The 23,659-nt window shown below is 44.8% G+C and overlaps 2 protein-coding genes across 6 annotated transcripts in view; one reads left to right on the top strand and one right to left on the bottom strand.

The window, feature by feature from the left end:
- ASB2 (ankyrin repeat and SOCS box containing 2) overlaps positions 1-9,534 on the top strand; it is a 52,938-nt gene extending 43,404 nt beyond the window's left edge. For 2 of the 5 annotated variants that reach the window (XM_065685550.1, XM_065685551.1), the window contains exons 9-10: positions 2,592-2,745; positions 3,513-4,265. In XM_065685550.1, the coding sequence (XP_065541622.1) occupies positions 2,592-2,745; positions 3,513-3,649 (291 nt within the window). In that variant the 3' untranslated portion in view covers positions 3,650-4,265. Of the gene's footprint in view, positions 1-2,591; positions 2,746-3,512; positions 4,266-8,125; positions 9,041-9,130 lie in introns of those variants that run through there. The other 3 variants (XM_065685554.1, XM_065685553.1, XM_065685552.1) reach the window with 3 other exon arrangements.
- A 114-nt stretch (positions 9,535-9,648) lies between these two features.
- Positions 9,649-23,659, bottom strand: part of FAM181A (family with sequence similarity 181 member A) — a 32,301-nt gene continuing 18,290 nt past the window's right edge. The window contains exon 5 of the mRNA XM_065685557.1: positions 9,649-10,894. Within this exon, the coding sequence (XP_065541629.1) occupies positions 9,954-10,823 (870 nt within the window). The 5' untranslated portion in view covers positions 10,824-10,894 and the 3' untranslated portion in view covers positions 9,649-9,953. The remainder of the gene's footprint in view (positions 10,895-23,659) is intronic.

A 23,659-nucleotide genomic window follows, 5' to 3' on the forward strand; every position in this document is an offset into this window, starting at 1 on the left:
TTTGAGGGATTTAGAAGAAAGTGTCATTTGCCTTAAGAGATAGTCACCAAAAATGTTCCTCAGTGGTGGAAAGAATGAAAGAATACATTAAAAGATCCTAGAAAATCTTTACCTTTTCATCAGCCCTGCTTCCAAAAAACTTTACTCTGCAGTAAGATGTCTGAGAAACAAACAAAAAGAAATCTTAGAAAGAAGTTTGTAAGAGTCCATCAAAATAATCTATTATACTGAAGAATTGACTTCTCCTTGACAGTGTTTGTCACAGCTTTAGGATTGCTTTAGCATACCACATTTTTGTCACACAAAAATTAATAAAATAATAAAATTATATATGTGCCTAGGGAGAGACTGCTGAGGGACAAATGCATACAGAGAAAAAGCAATTCCTTCCCTCCAATATAATTTTAAATTTGCTTCCCACTGCTAGGAATTTGGCTAACAAAAATAAGGCTTGTGTGGTGTAGCTTCATGACATAGTTGTGATATGGTTTGTATTCTGAAGTATAGAGGATCTTATGAAACTATAGACCTCTTCAGACAAAAGATGTGCTCTCTTTTTTATTATTTTCTTGTATAAGATTACGTAAGGATAATAAATCTGAATGATTAGTCTTTATACAGTAAAGACTATGAGCTACTGGAAGTGATTTGAAAAATGTGTAACTATAAATCACTACTGTTGCTACTAAATGTGTCCTGGAGAAAGTGAACACAGAAAAATGGTTGCTGACTCACTCAACTTTTCCAGAATTGCAGTGTCAAAACTGTGGAAGTGGGGAGTGAATTATTCTACTGCCACGAGAGGGCATTCAGGGGCCTATCGAAACTGCAGGCTCTGAGTTACTTTGTCCCTGATTCAATTCCACGGTCTGTAGTTGCAGGTTTGAATTATTTTTCCTTGTTTAGCTATGCTTCTTTTCCTGCAACATGTTTTGGAACATTTTTATTTCAGAAAATTTTTTTGTAGACTCAGCTTGTCAACAGGGAAGAGAGAAAAAGACAGGCAAACTCTCTGGCAGAGACAAGAAGAGATAAGTAAGACCGAGTGGTTTATTGGCTTACACATGGGCCTTTATTTAGACTCTGACAAAGTGGAGATACTGTTTGGAGGCAATAGTGCAGATCCGCAGTTCACATATCCTATGGGTATGTGAATGGCACATGCACTGGAGAATGACAGCCAGATATACTATACTGGACTTCCTATAAACATTTCAGGTAGGAAACTGGGTTGTCCGCTGGGATCCTCCTGATGTTACTGTATCTAATTTTCCTGGGAGAAACTACATGGTGATGCCCAGTGGGGGAAAAAAAAAAAAAGTCAGAAGAGTAGTAACCACCTCTGTGAATGCTCTTACCTTCAACAAAATTGCCTTATAATTTGCTGCAGCTTTATTCTTTCCTAGGTGAGCTAATGTGGTTTTATTTCTGAATAACATTATCCACACAAAAGTTTAATGCATTTTGAGTTAGGGCTCATGCATATATCATCAAATTTGATCTAGTTAGAGGAGCTTAAACTGAAAGAGGTGTAAGCTGGTGCATTTTCTTTCCTGTTTAGGGTGGGCTTGGAGGATGCTTGCAGACAGTCACCGTGACTAAGCTGATGGATGGTGCTTAAGCCACCATCATTCATTTATGTTTGTCCATGTGTCTGCATTCTTATCCACACAGCATGATTTAACTCATGTTAAACTTTCTGGCTGCTCACATACAGATACATCCACAGATATCTTCATCATATGCAGCACTCTAACAGAGATATATTAAGCTGTCTGGAAAAATATACATATTTAGATTAAAGCGGGAAAAGAAGTCACTACTTTTTTGAAATGAGACTGCTTAAAATCAGGTCCTTAAGTCTGTTCTTCAGTATCTCCATAAGCAGCCCTCCATCCAACAGCTTTGAGTACTCTGCAGCTTACAGTGGGGACAACAGAAAATTTGCCTGATCCAGGACTGAGTAAGGAAGGCACCTCTATATTAGGCCCATGATAGTTCTCCTTGAGCAAGTAAAAATGCCAGGAATTCATCTATGCAGTTTCAACAGACTTGTTTCTAGTAAGGTGCTTGGTCCCCAAGAGCTGCACATACTAGTGGGTTCACAAGAAGCAGGAGGTGCTGTGCTTTGCCGAATTTCTCTCTTTACCTAAGCCCTCTTTGTGCAAGTTGCCCCACAGAGCCCCTCTCAAGAAGCTAAAGAGAGCCAGCACACTGTGTCACGGTGCCCTGGGCTGCATGGACCTCTCAGTAGCTCCCTCACTGGTTTAGCACAAAGCTTCTCTGCCTTCCCATTTTTGCAGAAGTAGGACCTGTGGACCCCATGAACAACTTGGTATCTTTTCCATGCTCCAGAGCTAGGATTTCACCAGGGGTTTGTGTCCTGCTGTGGTTGTAAAGAGGGGATTCTAACCTCAGCTGCAAAAAAAAAAAAAGTTTTAGTTGAAGTTTTCTGAGGGGAAACTGGTAATTGCCCTCTTAGCTGGTAGTAGGGTGGGAACACCAAAGACACTGGGGCAGTTGCTGTCATTACAATTTCCACGGGTGCATTCATGTCCCACTAACAGTAGTCAATCTGTTTTAATTTGAAGTTTTGTGAAATGGTGTCTACTCCAGAGATTAGTCGCTGGGCTGGACCAATCATCGATGTTCTTCTGGATTATGTGGGTAACGTGCAGCTCTGTTCCCGGCTCAAGGAGCATATTGACAGTTATGAGGACTGGGCTGTCATTAAAGAAAAAGCAGGTATGTTCACCCTGGAAAGAATCTGGCACAAATAGTCCTGGCTTTGGATTCAAACGCTTAGTCACCATCTCCAAATTAGTATTCATCCCTTAAACTTGATGGGGTTTCTCTATTGAGACTAGATGACATTTTAGACCAGGTATGTAGTACTAGAAATTGTTGGGGTGTCACCGACTCTGTGAAGTTAAATGTACGCCAGTAGTGGATCTGACTGTCTGGGAATGAGCATTGTCAGTGCAGGAGGGCCATGTGGCTGTATCTGGGGTGCAATCAGATCAGGGCAGCTGGGCAGCATGACCATCTCCACAGCAACCCAGAAGACATCAGTGACCTTTAAAGACTTTACTAATATTCTGCTTTCCTAAACATATTTTCCCTCAGGATCCAAAGTCTTTCATAGGCATTATCAGAATTAGTTTTCTGGAACCAAGCTAAATTTGGTACTTATTACATTTATTTTCAGTGGAAAGGCTGAGTACTGGGAAGCAAATTGTTTAAATCCTCCTACAAAGCCCATTGCTAAGGCTGAGATGAGATACAGCATGCCATTCTCCAGCTCCACTTCTTTCCCTATATATGTCCTATATGCCTCAGTATAGATGAGTTGCCACCAATGCAAGTTATATCATACATCCATTATAGAAAAAGCCCCCTTTTTTCATTCCTCCTTCTCCCATTTTGCTCTTGCCACTGACTTGGCCAAACCAAGCCGTCTCTCTCAAGTTCAAACCTGTTTGGCTTATGTTTCTGACCTGCCTGTCTTTCAGAGCCCCCACGACCTCTTTCCCATCTTTGCCGCATCAAGGTACGAAGCCTGGTTGGAAGAAACCGCATTAAACTTCTTAACACCTTGCCTCTCCCAGACAGACTGATTCGATACTTACAGCATAATTACACACAGTGACCCAAGGCACACTGGACACACAGCGGCTTCCTGGCATGAAACCCAGCATCATCAGCATGGCAAGGGCACACATTGCGCATGGTGGGGAGGAATTGCTGCTGGCTTTGTCAATAGCCCTCCAACGACTAATTGAAGACAAATAGGCTTCTGGAGCGTGAGTGAGAAGAAAATGATGGAGACAGAGAACTAAACGTAGGACTACTGTTAGGTTTTCCAAGAGAAAACATATATGATTCACCTCAAAGCTTGGTTTGCAGAATAAATGAAAGCCAACACTGAAAAATGAGTAGTGCTGAAGCAAGTATCAGTGAGGAATTCAAAGGTATTCTGGGGTTGTGGTGGAGCTTAGCATCCCTGCTGTAATCAAAATTGAGAAATTGTCAAGCTTCAACATATTTGGGAAAACAAACACATTTCCTTCACCGACTGAGATTTTAATTTCAGTTTCTGTTCTACTGTTTGGATTTCTGCTAAGTGTGCTGGTTGCTAATTCTCTGATACTTTGACACCATCTTGCTAACATTCTTGCTTTCATTTTCTGGACCTTTCTTATTGAGTACTTGATTTCTGAACATTCAAATCTCAGACTTCTAATAAACTAAAATACAGAAATGCTGATGCCTGTAAAAGTCAAGGAAAGGTTTATTTAAGAAGGATATAAGAACTGTATTTGCACATAGTGAATACAGTTCATTTTGCACTACATTTGCAGTGAGAAGAAAGTTAAATTCTGCTTGAGAACATTTTCTAGACTGGGGATTTGAAGGCAATTCTGAGTTTCAGCTGTTGTTTGTTTTGAGGGGAGGGTGGGATGTAAATTAGAAGTGGCTGCACTGTAAACAGTATCTTTACTTTGTCATGGAGCTGGTGTCAGGACAGAACAAAGCCCTAGGGAAACAGGAGCAGAAAGTGATGTGAAGGGGAGAGGTGAGGTATGTAGGGAGATGCAACACTGATAAACCAATTTTATCTGTTCCTTCTCTAGGAGATCTTGTTCCCTACAAGGCCCAGCCTCTGTTACTCCTTGGACCTCTGTAGCTATAACAATACCATCACTGGAAGAAAGAGAGATTATTTCAAAATTATGGAAATCAGGCTGAGATTTATGAAAACAAATACCCAGAATTAGGCTTCCAAATCCTTATTCAGGTGCCTAAACAATGTCAAGTTTCTTGTGCCATGTGTAGTTCCACTAAGCCAATGGGATCACATTTGGTGTCAGATATTACTGAGGCAGAATAAATATCTTAGGATTTAGCCCTGAATTTCCTGACTTTAGAGGTCTGAAGTATCTATCAGCTCCCTTTGACACTGAAAGTTAGTATCTCAGCTTCTTTGAAAATTAGGTCACCTATTTCCAGCTCAGATCCACAGCTGATTTATGGCAGCTTAACAAGTTACCATCTATCAGCTGAACCACTATAATTGTCCGTGAAATTCTTTTATTGAAGTTTTTAACAAGTCACATTCCCTCACAGCTGGATAGGCCGAAGAGCCCATGAACGGTTATTGGCAGTGACTACAGCTCAGTTGACAGGTGCGACTTGCTGAACTGATTTGATGAGTGCCTTATTTTTAACTAGGCACCTAAATAAGGATGAAAAAACCTACATTTGGAACTACATCTTTGTGGATCTTATGCTAGACACATACTCATTCTTACCTTAGGTGATTAAGGAGCTGTGCACCATGGTTTATTTGGATTCCCCACCAGAGACCTGAAATATCTGGTTTTGTTTGTTGGCCTGCATGGCCATGGAATCAGATACAAATGTAAGTAGTGAAAATGCACTGCACCAAGTTTTATTTGTGTGGAGTTTTATACCTTAACACAGGAGTAAAAGTGTGTTGCACAAAACAAGTCTGGGCACACAAGTTCAGATTCTGTAATGGTTTTGTGTGAAATGTGTTCAGCACTTGTAGGACAGGATGTGAGCAGAAGAACTGGTTACAGCTGTGGGCACTCTGTCCATAGCTGTCCCCTTCCCAAATGCAAAGGAGTTGAAAAACCAAGTTTCAGTTCACACTGAACAGTGACCTTCTTGCAAAGTTCTGGAAAGTCAGGTAGGATTCCTCCACTGCTGAGATTTCATCAAGCAGCTTCTGTTACTACCAGTTTAAGATCTGCCCTTTGTCTCCTGCGGTGTGAACAGGGAATTGCTTCAGGTTGGAAAAATACTGGATAGAGGGAAAGGGATGGAGAACAGGAAATCTTAGACCAGTTTTGCCAATAAAGGCCCTATAGGACCTTTAGAAAGGAATAGAAAATTACCTATGGAGTTTGCGCACCTTTCATTTTATGGGGCTTGAGCAGTGCTGGGTCTTACTCATATTGATATAAATCATATTGATACAAAATAAGAAGAAAATTCCTTGAAATTAAATGAGTATGACAGAGTCATAGAGGCTGATGGATATAGACACAGCTTGGTGAAGGTCATTTACTTAAGTGCTTGTTTAGCGTGCAATGACAGCCCTGGAGATAGCTGGCTAGTTGAAGGATTTGGTCACCAACTGCACGTACAACCACAGGGGTGGGATTTCATAACCTATCCCAAACTGGAAATTTCCCCTGAGCCAACACTATCATGTACGCAAAAGTCTTGTGGATTGCAATGTCTTTTTCTGTCCTTGGAGAAGTTGAGACTGGGTTTGAGTAGAGCAAATATGGAAATTCCATTTCTTCTTTCAACTAAGTGACTTTCATCTCTGTTGGGAGACACATGTCCTGGTTGCTTTCAACCATCTGTAGTGATGAGGAGGTTCATTGAGCTGGAGAGCACTGGTCTGATGGGTATGTACCGCAACTGCAGGAAGGAAAAGTGCACAGTGCAAACAGAAGCTGAGGAGAGTCTGTTAGAGGGGGAATCTGGTAATTACAATGTTACTGAATTATTTCTGCTTGATCTTCACACAACTAGTTGACATCTATTTGCACTGAAATGGAGCCTGCTGCCTCTCCACTCCAGTCATTGACAGTATTTTGTGTGCAATACTGAATCTGCACAAATTCAATGTGCCTTTAATGCATCTATCTACATGTTACTGTGAAAAGACAAATACCCCAAAACCAAATAAACCAGGCTTTGTAAGCAGATCAGTAGTTCTAGTGCAAGGAAAAGTCACTTGTTTTTACTGAATGTGATAGATAGACTCCTTCAGAGATGATGACTTTATGTGAAATGTTCTACAAATATTTCATGACCAGGTTATTGTACATTTTTTACTGCAAGATGTGCAATTCACTTGATGTTCTTGTGCACTGTTTGATTTTTTTATTTCATTTTATATGAAAGTTTTTTCATCCACCTCTCCCTTACCCTTATTTATATAAGGTATTGCGGTTTTAACAGTTTAAATTTGCATTGTTGTAGTAAATAACAGCTTTTAAATGTTATGTTTCCAACTTTCAAACAAAGTATGAATAAATAAGTCGATTCTGAAGGGCTATCAGGTGTCCTGAATAGCAACATCAAACAACCAAACACAAAAATAGCCAGGAAAAGTCTGAATCAGTCCAAGCTTGAATACTTAATAATTTTGATGTTAATCTCAGGGATGAGAGACCAGTAAGTATTGCTGGAGAGCAGACAGAGTTGCTATACTTTGCAAACCTTTTGGAAAATCTCACACATCCCCATTCAATAATCTTGAATATACTTAACAAGTATCTTCTTTTCCTTTGTGTTTTACTTCATTGCTGCTTCAGTTCAGAGCCCCAGCAAGGGCCACTGCCTGCCCTGGGCTGGGAAGTTCCATGTCACAAAGGATTTTAAAAAGTAACATAAGTTTAAATCTGAGGATAAGTGCATAAATATCTCTGTGTCAGAGGTCATTTGGAACAGTCTGGTTCAATGCTTCATCATAACTTAAAAACATGCTATTCTATTACATGGAAAATGTACAGCAACATACATTCAAATAAGAGACAGTTTAAAAGAAGAAAAAATAAAAAAGAATTTAATATCTGAAATGTAGAAATTTGACTTTAACTCTCTTATTTCTGTGGATTTCTTCAGAAATAAAATTTCTACAGAGGCTATCCATTTTGCCAAGTATTTTAATTTTGAGAGAAACCCATATTCTGGTGCAATATGCAGCACTTTCAAATTTCCCTTCTGAATTAGAGTAGGAACATTTGCCTACAGCAGTCACTGCAATACTCACGGTTCTTTCCACGAATTTCTCTGGTCACCCAGATGGAAATCCAGATCAATGCCAAGAAGGCTCCTCTACATTGACAGCATTGAGACAGAGTTCAGCATCTGGCTTCATCTGGATTACAACAGTGACACAGGGCTATTGATGTGAGAAAGCACCCATATTTCCATGTAAAAAAATTTCCTTGTCTACAATTCTGCAAATTCAGAAATAATTCTCCTCCTGTTAACTTAAATGGGGGTACTGCCTCTGGTTTCTGTTAGAAAACCGCATGGAGAGAGGCGGAGTTTCTTCATGGATTTTTTTTCCAAACAGAAAAAAAGGGAAAGACATCTAAGTGTATCCATATCTTCATTTCTGGACAAAAAGCTCACCTGATGTCTTGAACCCTTAGATCAGCTCTTTGGCACCTCGCATGCAGTTGCAGGTATGTGCTGCCATTTTCTGTTCTCTCTCCTATAGGAGTAATCTATACAAGCTTGGTACATATATTAAGTGCTGGTGGTAGGCAGAAAGCAAGGAAAGCCATATCCATTTCTGCTTTTTGCCTGCTGGACTAATACGTTACAGCCATTTATTCTGTAATTAAACACTAGTGGGATATACTGTAAGGTTTGAGAAAAAAATTAGCTATTTTTAGCCTAAGAACAGTTCATATCCTAACAGAAGTTGCAACCTGGTTATATAACACCAAGCCCCATCAGAATATCAAAAATTATACTCTACAATTGCTCAAGATGATGCATTTTTCATTAGTGCAATGCACTCAAAGGAAGAGTTGCCTGGTTTTCCCCTTACAGAGATACCGAGGGTCACAGGGAGCCAAGTTAGCCAGGGACCAAGCCAATTGAGGCTACTTTTTATTGAATCCTGGGAGAAGTTCCCATTAGCTTCAATAAGAGCAGGCCCTGGGAGATCACAGGTGTCCATTCTTTCCCTCCCCCCACCCTGCAATACACTTCTCTTGACCTCAGTGATTTGCCCCAGTATAACTGAGTAAATACATAAGGCTGCAATATTAAACCTTTCAGATCTCATGTTCTGTGCCTTAGCTCCACTTACCCCAGAATTTAAGAGAAATCTAAGTTAAAAAAAATCCCCTATTACCTTCTTTAATGCAAACTTGTTAAAATAATTGGGAAATTACTGAGCAAATAATTTGTAGATAGGTCTTGTGATAGCATCTTAAAATCAGGCAAAATAAAAGATGTCTGTGAGCCAGAAATCAAAGCAGTGTATTCTATACGCTTTTTTCCTTCTATCATATTTTATGGGTTTATAATCAAGTAATACAATTTCTCATTTATTCTGTTGATGCAGAACAATTCCTGATATGAAAATTCATCCTGCTTCCATTTGCACCAGCTTAACACTAGCTAATTTCCCAGCCCCAGAAAAATTGCTTTTGATTTATATCACTCTAATAGGCAGAGATTTCAGCCCTCTTATCTACTCACCAGTTGCAAATCAAACCTGTGTCCTACCCAGTGGGGCAAAAATAAACAGACTGCATCGGCAGAATCTCCAAAGTAAAATTACCTCCTTTCTTCCGATATTTTTTTCTTTTAATTCTCTCAGTATTTACATGCAAGAAGAGCTTAAATCAATTCACAAGTGTGGTTTCTACATTAAATACCGTCCTTCCAGTCTCTTGCATGCAAAAGGAAGTGACCTGAATATCTTGACTTCTCTGGAATTACTTTAAAGTACAAAAACTCTTTGAATGGATTTAATTCATTTCATTTCACTGCTGTTGCTGCAGGGCAAACCTGGAAAGATCTTCCCACATGGAGGAGGTCTCCTAGGTGTTACAAGTGTGGCTATGAATGACCCATAGCCCTGCTCTCTGCAGCACAGACAATGCCTGTCGATGAAAGAGCCCTGGTTTGCCTCATGTTCCATGCCACCAGCTTTGTAAGGCTTATTCCCAATTTACACCTGTACACTGAGAGGAGAGTGGAGCCTGAGTAGCTTTCCAACAGTTACTAATTCACTCCAGCCTGACCACAAGGAAGAGGGTGTGATCGCCAGCCTCCTTCCCCCTGCTGCTCCACGCTGCCAGCAGCTCACGCCTGGTGCCCAACCGGACATTTCAATCCACTCTCAGGAGCTGTGGTGTTCAGCGTGACTCCAACACCTCCGGCTAAAGATAGCTGAAAACATTGAAGATGGGTGGGGGGACAGCAGGCTTGGTGGGGATGGGTTTCAAAACCACGGGCCTGTAGAGTTTCTGTCCCATGCCATCAGCCTCCTTGCAGAAGTGCGGCACCTCCGCCGACAGTGTGGCTGCACTCTTCCTCCACAGCCCCAGCCCCAGGAAGGGTGACTGGGACAGTGTGCCAGCGGGCTGGTACACCCCTGGCCCAGGGCAGGGGAATGGGCAGTAGGTCCAGGCACCCACCCAGCCCGACAGGACACCAGCAGGGTCCTTGTCCCCAGCATGTGGGGTAGGCTCGGGGGGGCTCTCTGGACCAGCAGTGTCTGGGCTCCGTTTGCTTTTCTTCCCCTCAGAGGGAGGAGGGTCTCTGGGGGCCGCGAGACCCTCGGGGCTGGTGGGATAGGCCCTGGCCAGCAGGCTCTGGGCCGGCTGTGGCTCTTCCCAGAAGGAGGCAGGGAGCTGTCGCTTCCTCATGGGCACCTGGTCTGGTCGGGTGGCTTCGGGGTTTTGCTCCTGCAAAACCCGTTCCTCAGCGAGGCTGTCCTCCACCCCTGCTCTCTGCAGCACCCTCTCTGCAGCAGCCCCACCATGGGGGCTGGGGTCAGGTGCCTCGGGCGGAGGTCCACGGCCCCGGTCCTCTGCCCCCCTGCGCCAGCCGCACTCGGTGGATTTGCTGGGGTGACACCGTGGGATCCGGGAGTACTTCTGAGAAAATCGCTTGAGCTGCTTCTGCAAGTATTTCCTGTGGTCAACTGACCGGCGACAGGGAGCCGATTTATCCAGAGCCGCTTTGATGTCACTGGAGGCCAGGTTGACAAAGTTCAGTAGGGTTTTAACCTCGCTGTCTGATGCCATCTCACTGGATGCACCGTGTAAAGCTTCCCATGAAACGTTTATAATTCACCTTCAGGCAAACCTTGGCAACCCTGTGAAACACAACAGGCAGACTTAAGGGCGGGAAACCTTGGTTCAAACAGCACCAAACAAACGAAGGGAGGGTGGGGGAACATGTCAAGCTTGTCAGCCGCACAAAGTTGTCCATCAGCAAGCTCCCACTGGAGCCTCTTCATGCCTGCAGCCCATCACCCCACACCGCTGCCCCGGAACACACCAGCATGGGATCTAGCTCACGAGTGCCTTCCAGCCCGGTGCCTAATCTTGTTAGATAGCGCTTAGGTGGAAAGAAGCCGGGCGGCCACTCCCGCCTCCCTGTAAGCAAGTGTGGACACTCACCCGGCGCGCAGCGGCTTTTCTCGCCGGTGCTGGCAGCTGCGGTGTCACTGCAGAGAAGAGCCCCTTCCCCTTTCCCACTAATCTCGTTAGGCAGGTTACACACTGCCAACCTCGGCAGAGGCAGCCAGGGCCTGCCAGTGTTTGGATGCAGTTTAGCAAGCACTTGAGCAAGCTGAATGAATATCTACTCCGTCGAGTTCGGGGCTCTCCCAGGCCAATCAGAAGCCACTTTGCCAAATACAAAGCATCCCAATCAGGCATCAGCCTCCCCTCCTCGCATTCTTTGCCATCACAAATTGTCGCCATGGGGACAGCCACAGAAAGACAGCTAATAAATACAATCATTTCCCTGTGGTTTCTACTATTCTCCTTATCCTCTTCACCCCTACCGAGGCCTTTCTTTTTAAAAAATGACACAATCCAAATGGAAAACGTTGAGGATGAGTTAGGAAAGTTTAGGCTCCCTTATCTCTGCACTCCCCAAAGCTGTCTGGGGGCTGATACTAACCATGCTTCATTGGCACAGGACAATGTAATACGGAGGACCGGTCTAGCCTACTTTTAACCGTTCCCCATCACAGCCCCCTTTTTTTTTTTTTTTTTTCAAGGGGAGGATGATGTCAGAAAAAGGTAGGGAAGGAACAAATCTCTAAAGAGATGTGCAGATATCCATGGAAAGGGAGCTTGAGTGCTCAAGAATCTTGTCTTTATGTTTGCCCCCTCAATTGAGTTACACAAAAGCTGAATTACCCATTCAAACTCCCCGGACAAAAGGATGGAGTTGGATAGTACTCTTGCATCTGTAGTCAAACAGTTAGAGACTTAAATCGAGTCGTCATGATGGAGAAAGAGTTAGACAAAGCCCATAGAATTGCCATCAGCAAACATTTTCCTGTGTCATATTAGTGGGTCTCCATGACTCCCCCTGGCCTGGGGACAATAGCACAAGTTTGCACACTCGACTACTGTCACCCTGCCAACGCTGGCAAGGAGCAGAAACAGGACAATCCTTTAAGGGGAAAGCATGCCCGCTGCAGGGAAGGTAAGAAGAGAGGGAAGAAAAGGCATGTGAAATGCTAATTGAGCTGCTTCCTTTACTGATGCAGAGTTGTGTGAGCCCTCCGCCTTCTTGCAGGCTTGTCCCTAAGGGGTGGCAATAACTTAATAGCACAGTACAACTAAGAGCTGGAGGAAGAGGAGAGCAGAAGGGTTGCCCTCAGTGCGCACCAGACATGCCGACTGCCTGTGTGCCAGCCTGGGATCTACTGCCTCCCATGACCACAGCATTGCTACTTCTGCTCTCCAGACTGCAGCGCCCTATGGATGGGAACAGTGGAGAGGAGTACAGACCTGTACATGCACTGTCAGGGAGATGCTGGGCCAAACATACATGCCCTAGAAAAAACAAGGACTGAAGTCCAAGCCATTTTGCAAGTCAAATCTACCTTACTGATGTGAAGCATCAAAGACCTGAGCACTGAGAGTTGAAAACAGCTATATTTTATGGTTATTTTGGTGTATTTATATTATTCTGATTTTCCTTGGAGAAGGACAAAATCCAGACTGTGCCATTATACCAAACTCTGGGCAAAGGCCTCAGGGATGGATGACTCTTCAGTGTCCCTATACTGGTGCAGCCAGTGTAGCATCCCTCTTCTCATAGTTTCTCCCAGTCTTGCCAGAGTCACATGTGCTGGTGCCCAGGCTCAGGTGTTTCAGGTCTAGGAAGACCCTGGGGCCAGGATATTCTGCAGCAGAATGTGCTGTAGAGCCTTTGACACCATGGTAGGCTGTAACATGGTGGCTGATTTGCTACCATAGATATGCCTCTCTGTCCCCAGTTTCTACATCAGAAGCAGTTCATTCCCTAAGAGACCTGGAGCAGCCAGCCCTGCCTGCACTCTCTATCATCTACCTCACACCAATGTTCAAATTTCTGTGCAAGCTTCTCCTTTTGGAGGATTTGGGGAAGGTGGAGTGGGAATTTCCAGTCACCTACTTGAACATCTATTTCAGGATGCACTAGCTGGGGTCTGGCCTCTCTGTGACAAAGCACAGATCCTTCTGTGCAGCTGAGGCTAAAGGAGAGGTTTTGTTTAGCTCATTGAAAGAGATGCACACCAAGAGACCACATCTCTGTTTGCAGGAACAAACTGGCTCCTGTGCCTGAGCTTTTGAACCCAACCTGGACACCACGTTGCACAGTTCAGTCTCCCAGTAGAGCTAGTTGATTGTCCAAGGGATGAGAGGGAAAGCAGAGAGACATAGGACAGGTGCCTGGGACCAAAGGATTGTCTCAGGATGTTAATGACCTGTGTCCTCAGAGGCCTGGGAAACTCATGCCATGTATGTATATATACATATACACATATCTCCAGTCACAGGGGCTCAAGACCCCTGGGCTGTGCTCTGAAAATGAGGGCTAGTGGGTCAGTTAGACTGAGCAGAGTATAGGGCTTGCCTGCCTACTGGAGGTTAAGTAAAACCCAGCACACCTCTAACACACCCATTGCAGAAACTGTTTCCAAGCCCCCAAACTCCAGCCTTGCCTGTCCCCTCCTGGAGGAAAGCTCACCTGGCTCCTTAGGCACCACATGCCAAGCTGCGCTCACTGCTCCAGCAGCCCATTACCCCTGCAACTAGGTAATGGTTGGGAGCCAGAGGGGAATGAATCGGCAAGCAGGATTTAAAAACCAGAGCAACCCACCCTTTCAAGGTCAGACTCAGGTTGAGCTGCACCGCGTTTTCTCTAAGAGGCCACCGGAGCCCTTTTGTTCCTCACTGCTCTCTCCATGTTCATCCCAATGTACATGTGAAAGGAACAATTAACAATAGGGCACTCCTCTCCGAGGATCCAATGCACTTTGAAGTGTCCACCAACCAAAGGCTCAAGAATAATACATCATTTTCCACTGTGAACATGTCAAACTATTACAGCAATTGAAAAAATGTCTCCACATGCCTTCCCAGCATGCAGACAGGGACCAGCTGGAGAGCCACTTCATATCCGACATGTCACCCCCTGACAGCTGCCTTCTTGGGAGTTTTTGGTATGTAAGTTTTCTAACTCCTGCTTTTTTAAGTAAAGCACAGGAATAAATCCATTCACTTCAAAGTTGCACCCAGGCCACACCTAAACATGCAGTATTTCCTTCAAGACTGAATAAAGGGGAGAGAAAATACTTTCTTACACAAAAATACCTGGGAAGTGTTTTTAAAGTGTCACTCATTGAAAGTGATGTCAATCTTTAAATACTTGCACACCAAAACATCCCACGGCTTATTTACAGGATGAGGGGGCCATTCAGCAAAGGTATTCCAGCACCAGTGTCCTGGAGTGTCCAAGCAGACCCACTAACTATAATGCACACCATTAACTAGGAAAGGGATCCCTCCACTTTAAGTGCTGTGAGCAGTTCAAATAGCATGAACACCCAAGTCACTGCTGTTATTTTAATTGTCTGTAAAGCAAAGAGCAGCTCAATGAATAGCTGAGTGGTGCAGAGATGGTACAGAGGTCACTGTTTTGATATTAGTTTACTCAAAATTATTTTTCCTCCTCTAAAATGGAACTTTTTTTTCATCCTAGCTCAAGCTACAGGTGTTGTCACAGGGTTCATCCTGCTGTCAAGATAACAACTTTACGTATCACATGGTACACTTTCTGGGCAGGCCTGGACTGAAATCAGCTCTCAGGGGCTTCTTGTCCACCCTTATTTGGGGTATCTGTTTGTCTGAGGTGCACATCCGTATGGTGAACACTGTTATTCTCATCTTTTCCTCATGGGTGTTAAAACCGGGCAATCTCTGTTAATCTAAAATCAAAAAAAACCAAACAGAATGTTTCAAATTTTTACCTGAAAAACAAGACTTCTCAAGAATGGTAAAAAGATTTTCTTTAGAAATTCTGTAGAGATTTTGCTTGTTCATGAGAGGAGGGGAGAGGGGAGGAGAGGAGAGGAGAGGAGAGGAGAGGAGAGGAGAGGAGAGGAGAGGAGAGGAGAGGAGAGGAGAGGAGAGGAGAGGAGAGGAGAGGAGAGGAGAGGAGAGGAGAGGAGAGGAGAGGAGAGGAGAGGAGAGGAGAGGAGGGGGGGGGGAGGAGAGGAGAGGAGAGGAGAGGAGGGGGGGGGGAGGGGAGGGGGGGGGAGGGGGGGAAGGGAGAGGAGGAAAGACCAAATTACCATTATTTTGGGGAAAATTTCAACTATTTTTCCCCATTTGTGTTACAACCCTGCAACTCCTTGTTGAGCCTAATGAATATGCACTTTGAAGGAAAGATAAAATGGGGCTTCAATTGCTTTGAAACAAGGTAAGAAAACAAGGTGGAAAATTCCAAGATGGACCATCTGTGAACCATTCCTTTCCTTTACCCATTAAGGGCAGATAAAAGCAAAAGTATTTCAGTTGCACTTTATCTTTTCACTCATCGGCTGTTTCCTAAGTCCCTGCTCTGCCTTCACACTCAGGAAAAGAGGAAGGCTTTCGAGAAGTGCCAGAAGCCTGAAGGGAGATGATGATGGCTCATAGTGAAACCAGAAGTATTGTCCCAGAAAGGAGAACCACTGGGATGGAGGAAGATTACTAAAACTCTTCCTCCGAGGTCCTGATTTTCTATTTCTTGCTGACAACAAAGTGGAAGGATGTTAATGATGCACTGATGGCATAAAAATGGAAGATGTTATTTAGCATCATATCACAAGAACTGGGTGACCTTAGGAGTGAGTGCAATGGCAAAGGAAAGGATTGTAGCAACCATGCATTGTAGGAGCCACACACCTCAGGCACTGATAGCAGGATTTTCTGCCACAGGAAAGATGTGTCTGGAAATGAGAAGGAAAAGCAGGCGATAGGATGAAAATGAATATCCGTCCATCCAGTATGACCTTGCAAGGGTGGACACTGAGTTGTTCAGGCCTCAAAGCAGGTTGTCAGAACCTGGCCCTAGCCTGGGATGTGAGCTTGTCTATCACAGGACCTGCAGGTTCATTTTAAAGGGAAAAAAACCCCTCTGTGATACCTTAATAAATATTTCTGGGAATGAAATTAATCTGTGAGAAAACTGGTGTGGGAAAAGCTAGCACCCTGGCTCCCAGTCCAAGGACCTGAAAGGTATCCAGGATGGGCAAATGGTGACCATGGTTGCAGGCCTGTGGTCCTTGCCACCAGGCCCCAAGGGATGCCTGCCTGACAGTGTGTGCACAAGGGTGCAGCCAAAGGCCTCAGCATCCCTTCCCAATCCCCAGCACACAGGCACTGCACACAACAGCACGGCTGTCTCACCCTGGCACTGACCCTCACACAACCTGGTCCTGCCCTTGAGCTGAGTCCTCTAAGCTCAGGGAAGGAAGAAGAAGGGAGCATATGGGATTTGTCCACAGACTCATGCTGTCCAGTCATCTCCTTTGCTTTCCTTCCTCATGTCCTTGTTGAAGCCAGCACCTCTGCTGCTAGGAGAAAAGCAACCTGGCACTCCCACCAGATGAAGCTTTGACTCATTCCACTTCCCCCCCACCCCCGCTTTTTTTTTCCTCTTGACAGTCTGCTTTGACCTGAGTGACATCCTCTCCTTGCTTTCAATCCCTGATTTTCTGCACCTGGGGACAGATTTTGAGCAGGCACTAAGTGTTGAGACCGCGCAGAGGCGGCGAGGGGGGGCTGCTGCTACCCCACAGCCTGCCATTCAGGCAGATGGTGGAGGGGGCCGATATGAATAGCTCCTGTCAGTCTCATAGAGTGAACTTTACAACTGTGCTACGTGTTGGACTGCACGTGACTAATGCCATTCTTCTGCAGGCTGCAGGCAGGACACAGCTGTTTCTTTAAGGAAAATTTTGTCTTTTCTGCGCCAAAAAAAGCCACCCATGGCAATATTGTATCTATGTACCCAATATTACACTCCATAATTAGGCATGATCAAAGCCCATCCTGCCTTGCACTGCCTTTCTTTCTGGTAAATCAGATCATGTTTTAAAATGAGCCTGGCGTTGGTTTGGTCCTTCTGGAAATTTAAATCCTGCCTACCCACACAGCAGGTATGCACTGAGAAACAGCAGGGCCAAATATAGGTTTTTTTACATAATTCTGCAGTAATTAAGTATTTCAAGATCAGTGATGAATTCAATGCCAAATGCTACCTGAAGCTTCTGTTTATGAGAAATAATGCTGCAAAAAGGATTTAAACAATACAGATACAAATATGAGCATGTGAAAAGGAGAAGACCTCTTCAAAGCTGCAAAAAGAAGAAATGCAGTGTGCTCTGGACAGGGCATGAGTCTGGATCTTGATCCTACGGTACAGAAGAGCCATGCCAGACCAGAAGGGTAGTGCTCCTCCTGCCCATGTTCTGGTCACACTCACAGCCCTGTTCCCTACTCCACTCTCTTGGACAGGGCTTCTTCACGTGGGTGTTTCTGCAGTGAAAACTGAGGTGCTCTCCAGCTGGGGTGCAGCCAGAAACATAGTCCTGTACCTCCTGCACCTGTATTTCCTTACCAGCGGTCATGCCCCTTCCTCACGGCAGCAGGGCAGCCCTTGGCGGTGGGACAAGGTGGAGGCAGGGCCAGGCAGTGCTGCCTTCAGCTGGCCCATGCGGCTATCTGTCCATGAAGGTGCAGGCAGGCAGCTATCTAGCAGGCACTGTGTGTGGTTATACCCCTAACATTTCCTTCGGCCTACCTCACCTTCTGCATTTCCAGACTGCCCATGAGCATTGCTGAGACTCAGAGCAGAGCAAGAGTTTTGGTTTGACTGGTGGATGAGCATCACCCCAGACTTGTGGGTGCTGCTCAGGCAGGGGAGTTCAGAGAGGCCAAGCTTTGCTTAAAACATCTTTGCCATCCCCTAAAAGGGTAAGCCAGGCTGTGTCTGAGCAAGAAGGGTGTCTTTGATCTCCTTCCTCTTCCCACATTAATGGGCCGCAGAGGCTTTAACATACTGTTTTTCTGTGCCATTGCAGTCCTGGCTCAAACTGTTCATGCAGCACAAATTGCCCTCAGATCCATACTTATACACACTTACGTATGTTATTCATACATAACATTGATATAGACAATAAAAACTAACCCTAACAACCATTTTAGTTTCTCTCTGTTGAGAATCAAAGTTAGAAATAAGATGGGTCATTACTGTCAAACAAACAAACAATCTTTTCTATAATGACAGCTGGAAATAGCTGACAAACTACACCTCTCTTCTTGGGCCAGCTCTTCAAACTCTCTTGGTGATCTGCAGTATGGGAGGCTGGGGAACATTTCCAGTCCCACGTGTCCCTTCTGGAGGGATGCTGGAAGGAAGGCTCAGTGTCCAACCTAGCTGGGCTGAATTATCCATGAAGGAGCCCTATCAAAAACTCTGGAGAGACCTCTAAATCTTCTGTATACTGTCTGTTGTCTTGACTCATAACTTTAGTACTATACATAGGTTGGAGAATTTAGACACCTTTGCTGTAGGCAGCAGTTTCTTGAGGAAGTAGAGCCTGTACCAAGCTCAGTGTCATCCCACCATCCCAGTTTTGGAAATATCCTTCTCTGAACTTGTCTTTATGCCTCAAAGGAGTGTGGAAAGCTGACAAGAGCTGCAGCTGCAGCTGAGGGTTACCCTGGGAGCCCCTAGAAGGGTCCCTGGGAGGTGAGTGCTGGGAAGTATATTTAAAACAGTATGCTGCACTTGCCAAGCCACTTGCTGTTCTGTAAGGTGGGTGGAGGGAGAAACTTCCTTAGAGGAATCAATGGTTATCATATGACTAGAGAAACAGGCACCTGTCTGCAGTGCTGGCTGCTGCCATGGTCTCTGCCCTGATGGTGCCCAAACATGTGGCCTTCTGCTGGGCATCTTGAGGCTTAGCCAGTATGCCAGGGTCTCTGCTTCGGCATGGTGGATTTGATTGACAGGCTGTGCCGACCATCACCCTGGCGCTCTGACAGTATTCGTACCGTGGAGCCGCAGAGCAGGAGGGAGGACACTCGCGTCCCTATAACCTACATGCTGGTGAGGGCGAGATCACTCCGTTCCGGAAAGAGAAGGTCGCACTGATTCCCAGCCCGCTTTCACATGTCGGCGCCGAGGCACTGCCGCTAGAGTGCGCTGCGGATCCCGGCAGGACGGCCCTGCTCTCGCGGCAAGGCACCGCTCCTTGAACGGCGCGGGGTGGGCGAGGCCATTGAGGGCGAACGAATGAGCCTCTGCTCTCAGACCACCCTGCCTTGAACGAGCTGAAAGGTTCGAAGGTGAGTGAGCAAAGCCCTGAGCAGCCTTAAAGCGCCCTCAGTTACATGGTGCCCGAGTGCGCTCAGCACCTTCCAGGTGCTCATGTCCAGCGCTCCAGGACCAATCCTGCATTCATAAAGCATCAGGAAGAGTTTCAGAGGAAATTCGGATGTGCAGTACATATTGCCATGAAGAAACTGAGCAACTCACAAAGCCAATATTAAGCAAAGTATCAGTGATCACAATCAGACTGTGCTGGAACTCGGGCGTTCGCTACAGCAGTTCTGGGCTTGTTACTCCACTGAAGCCAGATTTCAGCTGGACATGGACTTCTACAGGTGCCAAATTAGGTTGTTCCACAGGTTTTCTTTTGAGAAAACAAGAGCTGGTCATTTGGAGCAGATGAGCACTCTGCTTGTCTGGGATATCACAGTGTTTGTGTCCACTGGGATCCTATACGTGCATGTTGATGGAAGGCAGCAGGGTTTGGTATGTGCTCCTGCAGAATGTAGAGGACTTAGAATAGGATACCAATATGCTGAAGTAAAAAAAAAAAAAAAAAGAAAGAAGGATGTTTATTGGCCCTAACACAGTCTCTTCAGCCATCTTTTGCAGAGAGAATACTGATAAAGAAACAAAATTAATATTTTATTTGTTTATGACAAATACCAATAAGAATATTTTGTCCAAGTTGGGTGGCCAAACCAATTTTTGCAAGTCTGATGCCAAGTCTATCATTTCTCTTCTTTCTGCCCCCAGTGGATCTGGTACATAGGAAAGTCTGTCACTGTTGCATAAGCGTGATCTGTGCATCAAGCTGTCATGCATGTGCAGAGCTCTACATGAGAGACAGTGGTGTTAGGGGAGCCCAGCCTGATCCATCATGGGGACCACAGAAACTAGTCCAGATAAATGATGTTTTAAAGTAGCACTTCACTCACAAAATTCTATAATCAGTGGCTCATGGTGAATGAGAAGTATTTGTAGCTGTTTCTAATAGTAGCATAATGTCTATTATTTGCAGTGCAATTTGCACCTTAGCAACAAAATCTAATCAGCTTTTATATCTGATGAGGCTTTTATATTATACTTCAAATACTTGGCAGAATTTGTATTATTTTCTTCATGAAGTATATTGTGGAGTCAGGCTGCAAAGACAGCAGAGAGTGGTACAAGAAATACTTTGTCTCAGCTGTGGCAACCCTCAATTTAGTAATCACTTTTTGACAGATGACATAAACTAGAAGAAACCAGTGGATTACCAGTTTGCCATCCTGGCCGGAGCAAAGCTTTGCATCTGCTTATCAGAGAAAGACCCGTAGACCATAGAGCTGCCTGCACTGAAAGTAAATGGGAAGAGTCAAAACACAGGTTGCTGTCCTGCTGAAGTTACCTTCCTCACTACAAGTATAACCTTATGTGTGTTGCTGTAAGTCCCAGTTCAGGGGAACACATGAGCACAAGCTTATGTGCAACTCTACAGACATCAGTACTGAACTAAAGAGACATTTCATCTCATTCCCTAGAGCATTTGTTATCTGAAGGAATGGGAAAATACATCCTGGGTATGACTGCGGAGTGTGAGGCAAGGCAAGAAGAAGGTGTACTAGAACTGTGTGAAAACAAAGTATCATTTCCTCCCATCTGCTGTTTACAAGTTTGTTTGGGGCTATTCTGCATGCATAGCAATTTGGTTTGGTGCTAACAAGAGGAAGTCTGCAATTCAGAGAGATCTAGTTATAATGCTTTTTTAGGAGAGATGAGGTTGATCTGAGGGGAGGTAACATAATTCGAAGTGTTATCCATCATGAAAAAATGTTATTTTGTTGAGAATAATTTGTTTACATTGCTGTTGTATTATAGTCACAGCATCTTTTCTTGCACCTGAATATATAGCACTCAGCCCATCAAAACAAAAGCCCCAGTCCAATTCTGGAAGCAGCCTGCATACCTCTGAAGCCTCTCTCCACTGTGGCTGGAAGTCAGGGTGGCCAATTCATTTCGGAGCACTTGAGTGCACATGTGCTTGCAGATCTGGGGCCCAGAAGAAAATTCAAGCCAGAGGAAGACACATATAGAATTATATTCTCTCTTGTTTGCTGGTTTGCGGATCACATCAAGGGTTCAGATGTGCTAGTTCAGTGCCACGGTGTCTCCATCCAGGGCTGACTATGGGGTCTAAAGCACAAACAAAGTAAGCAGCTGTTAAGGGCAACACACAGCTGACTGCAGCCAGATGTGGGCCTGGCAGCAGGAACAGCCAAGCTACGTGTTTGTGGAGCAGTACAAATTTGATTTGCTCAGCTTGCTCTTGAATCTCCAGCTGCTCTGCCTGGTTTGCAAACACAGGGGAGGCATGTTCCTCCTGGAGCTAGAAAACATTGCGATAGGGCTGTTCCTGCTGTCCCATTTTATTCACGCATTTGATACATAGACAAAAGCCAAGGATTTTAAGATTTCCCACGAGTGAGACAAATACCCATCCTCAGCCCCATGAGCCTTCAGATACTGCAATGAAGCTTTTGGTACAAAAACTTTGGTTGCTTTCTTCTCCAAACAGCTCAGCTTTGATAAATGCAGAAGGACTGATCTGTGCTGTGCATCCCTTAACTGAGTTAGGATGTATAATCCTCCCTGGAACAGAACATTTACATTCCACTGACCTAGTTGAAAAAATACATTAATTTTAATTTATGAAAAAATTCTCCCAATAGAAGTGTGGGAGGAGAGATGCTCTGGCTTATTTGCTGTCTTTGCCTGCTTGGAGCTAGAAGTGAAGTCCACCTCTTCAATCAGGATTTTTGAAAATGCTGAAGCTTTTCAATGGGTGGCTTGTTCATGTAAATGCAGCTACAGCTTCATTACCTCCCATTTTAGCTCACAGGATCACGAATAAAAAATGTAACATCAACCTGCCCTGGGGGCAGTGGGACACGTGGGACAGTTAACACAAGAGAGAAAGCAAAGATTTCACTCAGACACCTCATTTCAGTTCCCCCTGTTGCACACCTCTGTGGAGGCTGATGCCACAGAGCATGGGGATTGGGGAACTTTGTTGCTGAGGGAGGAGGTTAATGATGCATCTTCCGACTTCAGCTGGCCTGAATTGCCCAGAGAGCATTGTTAGCCCATATGCCAGCCCCAGTGCTGCAGTGCACACAAAGGGAAAACAGCCAGTCCCTTTGTGAGAGCTGGTTGTGTAGCCCAAAGTTTGGCTTCATCTGTCTCAGTGAGCCAAACACCACAGGTACATTTACAAAAGGGACTGAGTGGAGGGTGGTTTTGTATTTCTTCAGCATGGAAAAACAGATGGAAATATGTGATTCTGTGATTCTATGTGTCATGTTAGAATTCCCTTTAGTAAAAATTATTAAATAGTCTCGATTCAGCAATGTTCTTCCTACTCCAGCCAGCCAACCACCTGGGAGGTTGTCAGAGCAAGGAAGTGGTAGGAGCCACCATTGTTTGCTCAGTAGACTCTTCAGTCGCTAACAATGTTATTGTAGCCAATGGCACATAAAGCCAATTCAGGAGGTTTTTGGACCACAACAGCCTAGGATCACGGGAGCACAATAATGTTCAAGTTATCTTTTTGTTCCTTTCTTAACTCCTACAGAAAGAGTAAATTTGGGGCAGGTGGGCATGGGGTCCTTGCCCTATTCCTGGATGCTGAAACCCATCCAGCCTTACTCATGCTGGTAGCCCAGCTGTGGCCAAGGGGACTTCTCTTTCCCTGCCCAAAGCAGGAGCTCCATGAGCCTCAGCAATGCCACAGCTCTCCACAGGAATCTGTATGCAACCGGAGGGGAGATGTTCAGATCCAGACTCTGTCATGAGCCCTGGTCTCAGAAACATCATATGCAGCCTATGTTTACGCAGTGTTGCTGCACAGCATGTTGTCTCGTGCAGCCCTTGACAAAAGTTGCCATGTAAACACAAGAACCAGAACTTCAGCAAGAGATTAAAATAAAAAACAAAACAAGCATATGACATACAAAAAAAAAAAAAAAAAGCGTACAACAATGTGTCATTCTTACCTGTCCATATCATACATATCATGTAGTACTCCTGCTCTTTACAGTCTTACACCACTCTCTGGTTCAAAATCATTTCTGAATCAGTTCCAGGAATGAAAAACTTCCCTTGCAGGTGCAAGTAAGCATCTGTGTCTAATGGAGACATCACAGGGATAAATTTGATTGCTAACGTGTAAGGGCAAGAACCACTGTGCTTTCAGGAGGCCAGTGCCCAC

This window comes from Lathamus discolor, chromosome 6, assembly GCF_037157495.1.
Source record: "Lathamus discolor isolate bLatDis1 chromosome 6, bLatDis1.hap1, whole genome shotgun sequence".
Classification (NCBI taxonomy): Eukaryota; Metazoa; Chordata; class Aves; order Psittaciformes; family Psittacidae; genus Lathamus; species Lathamus discolor.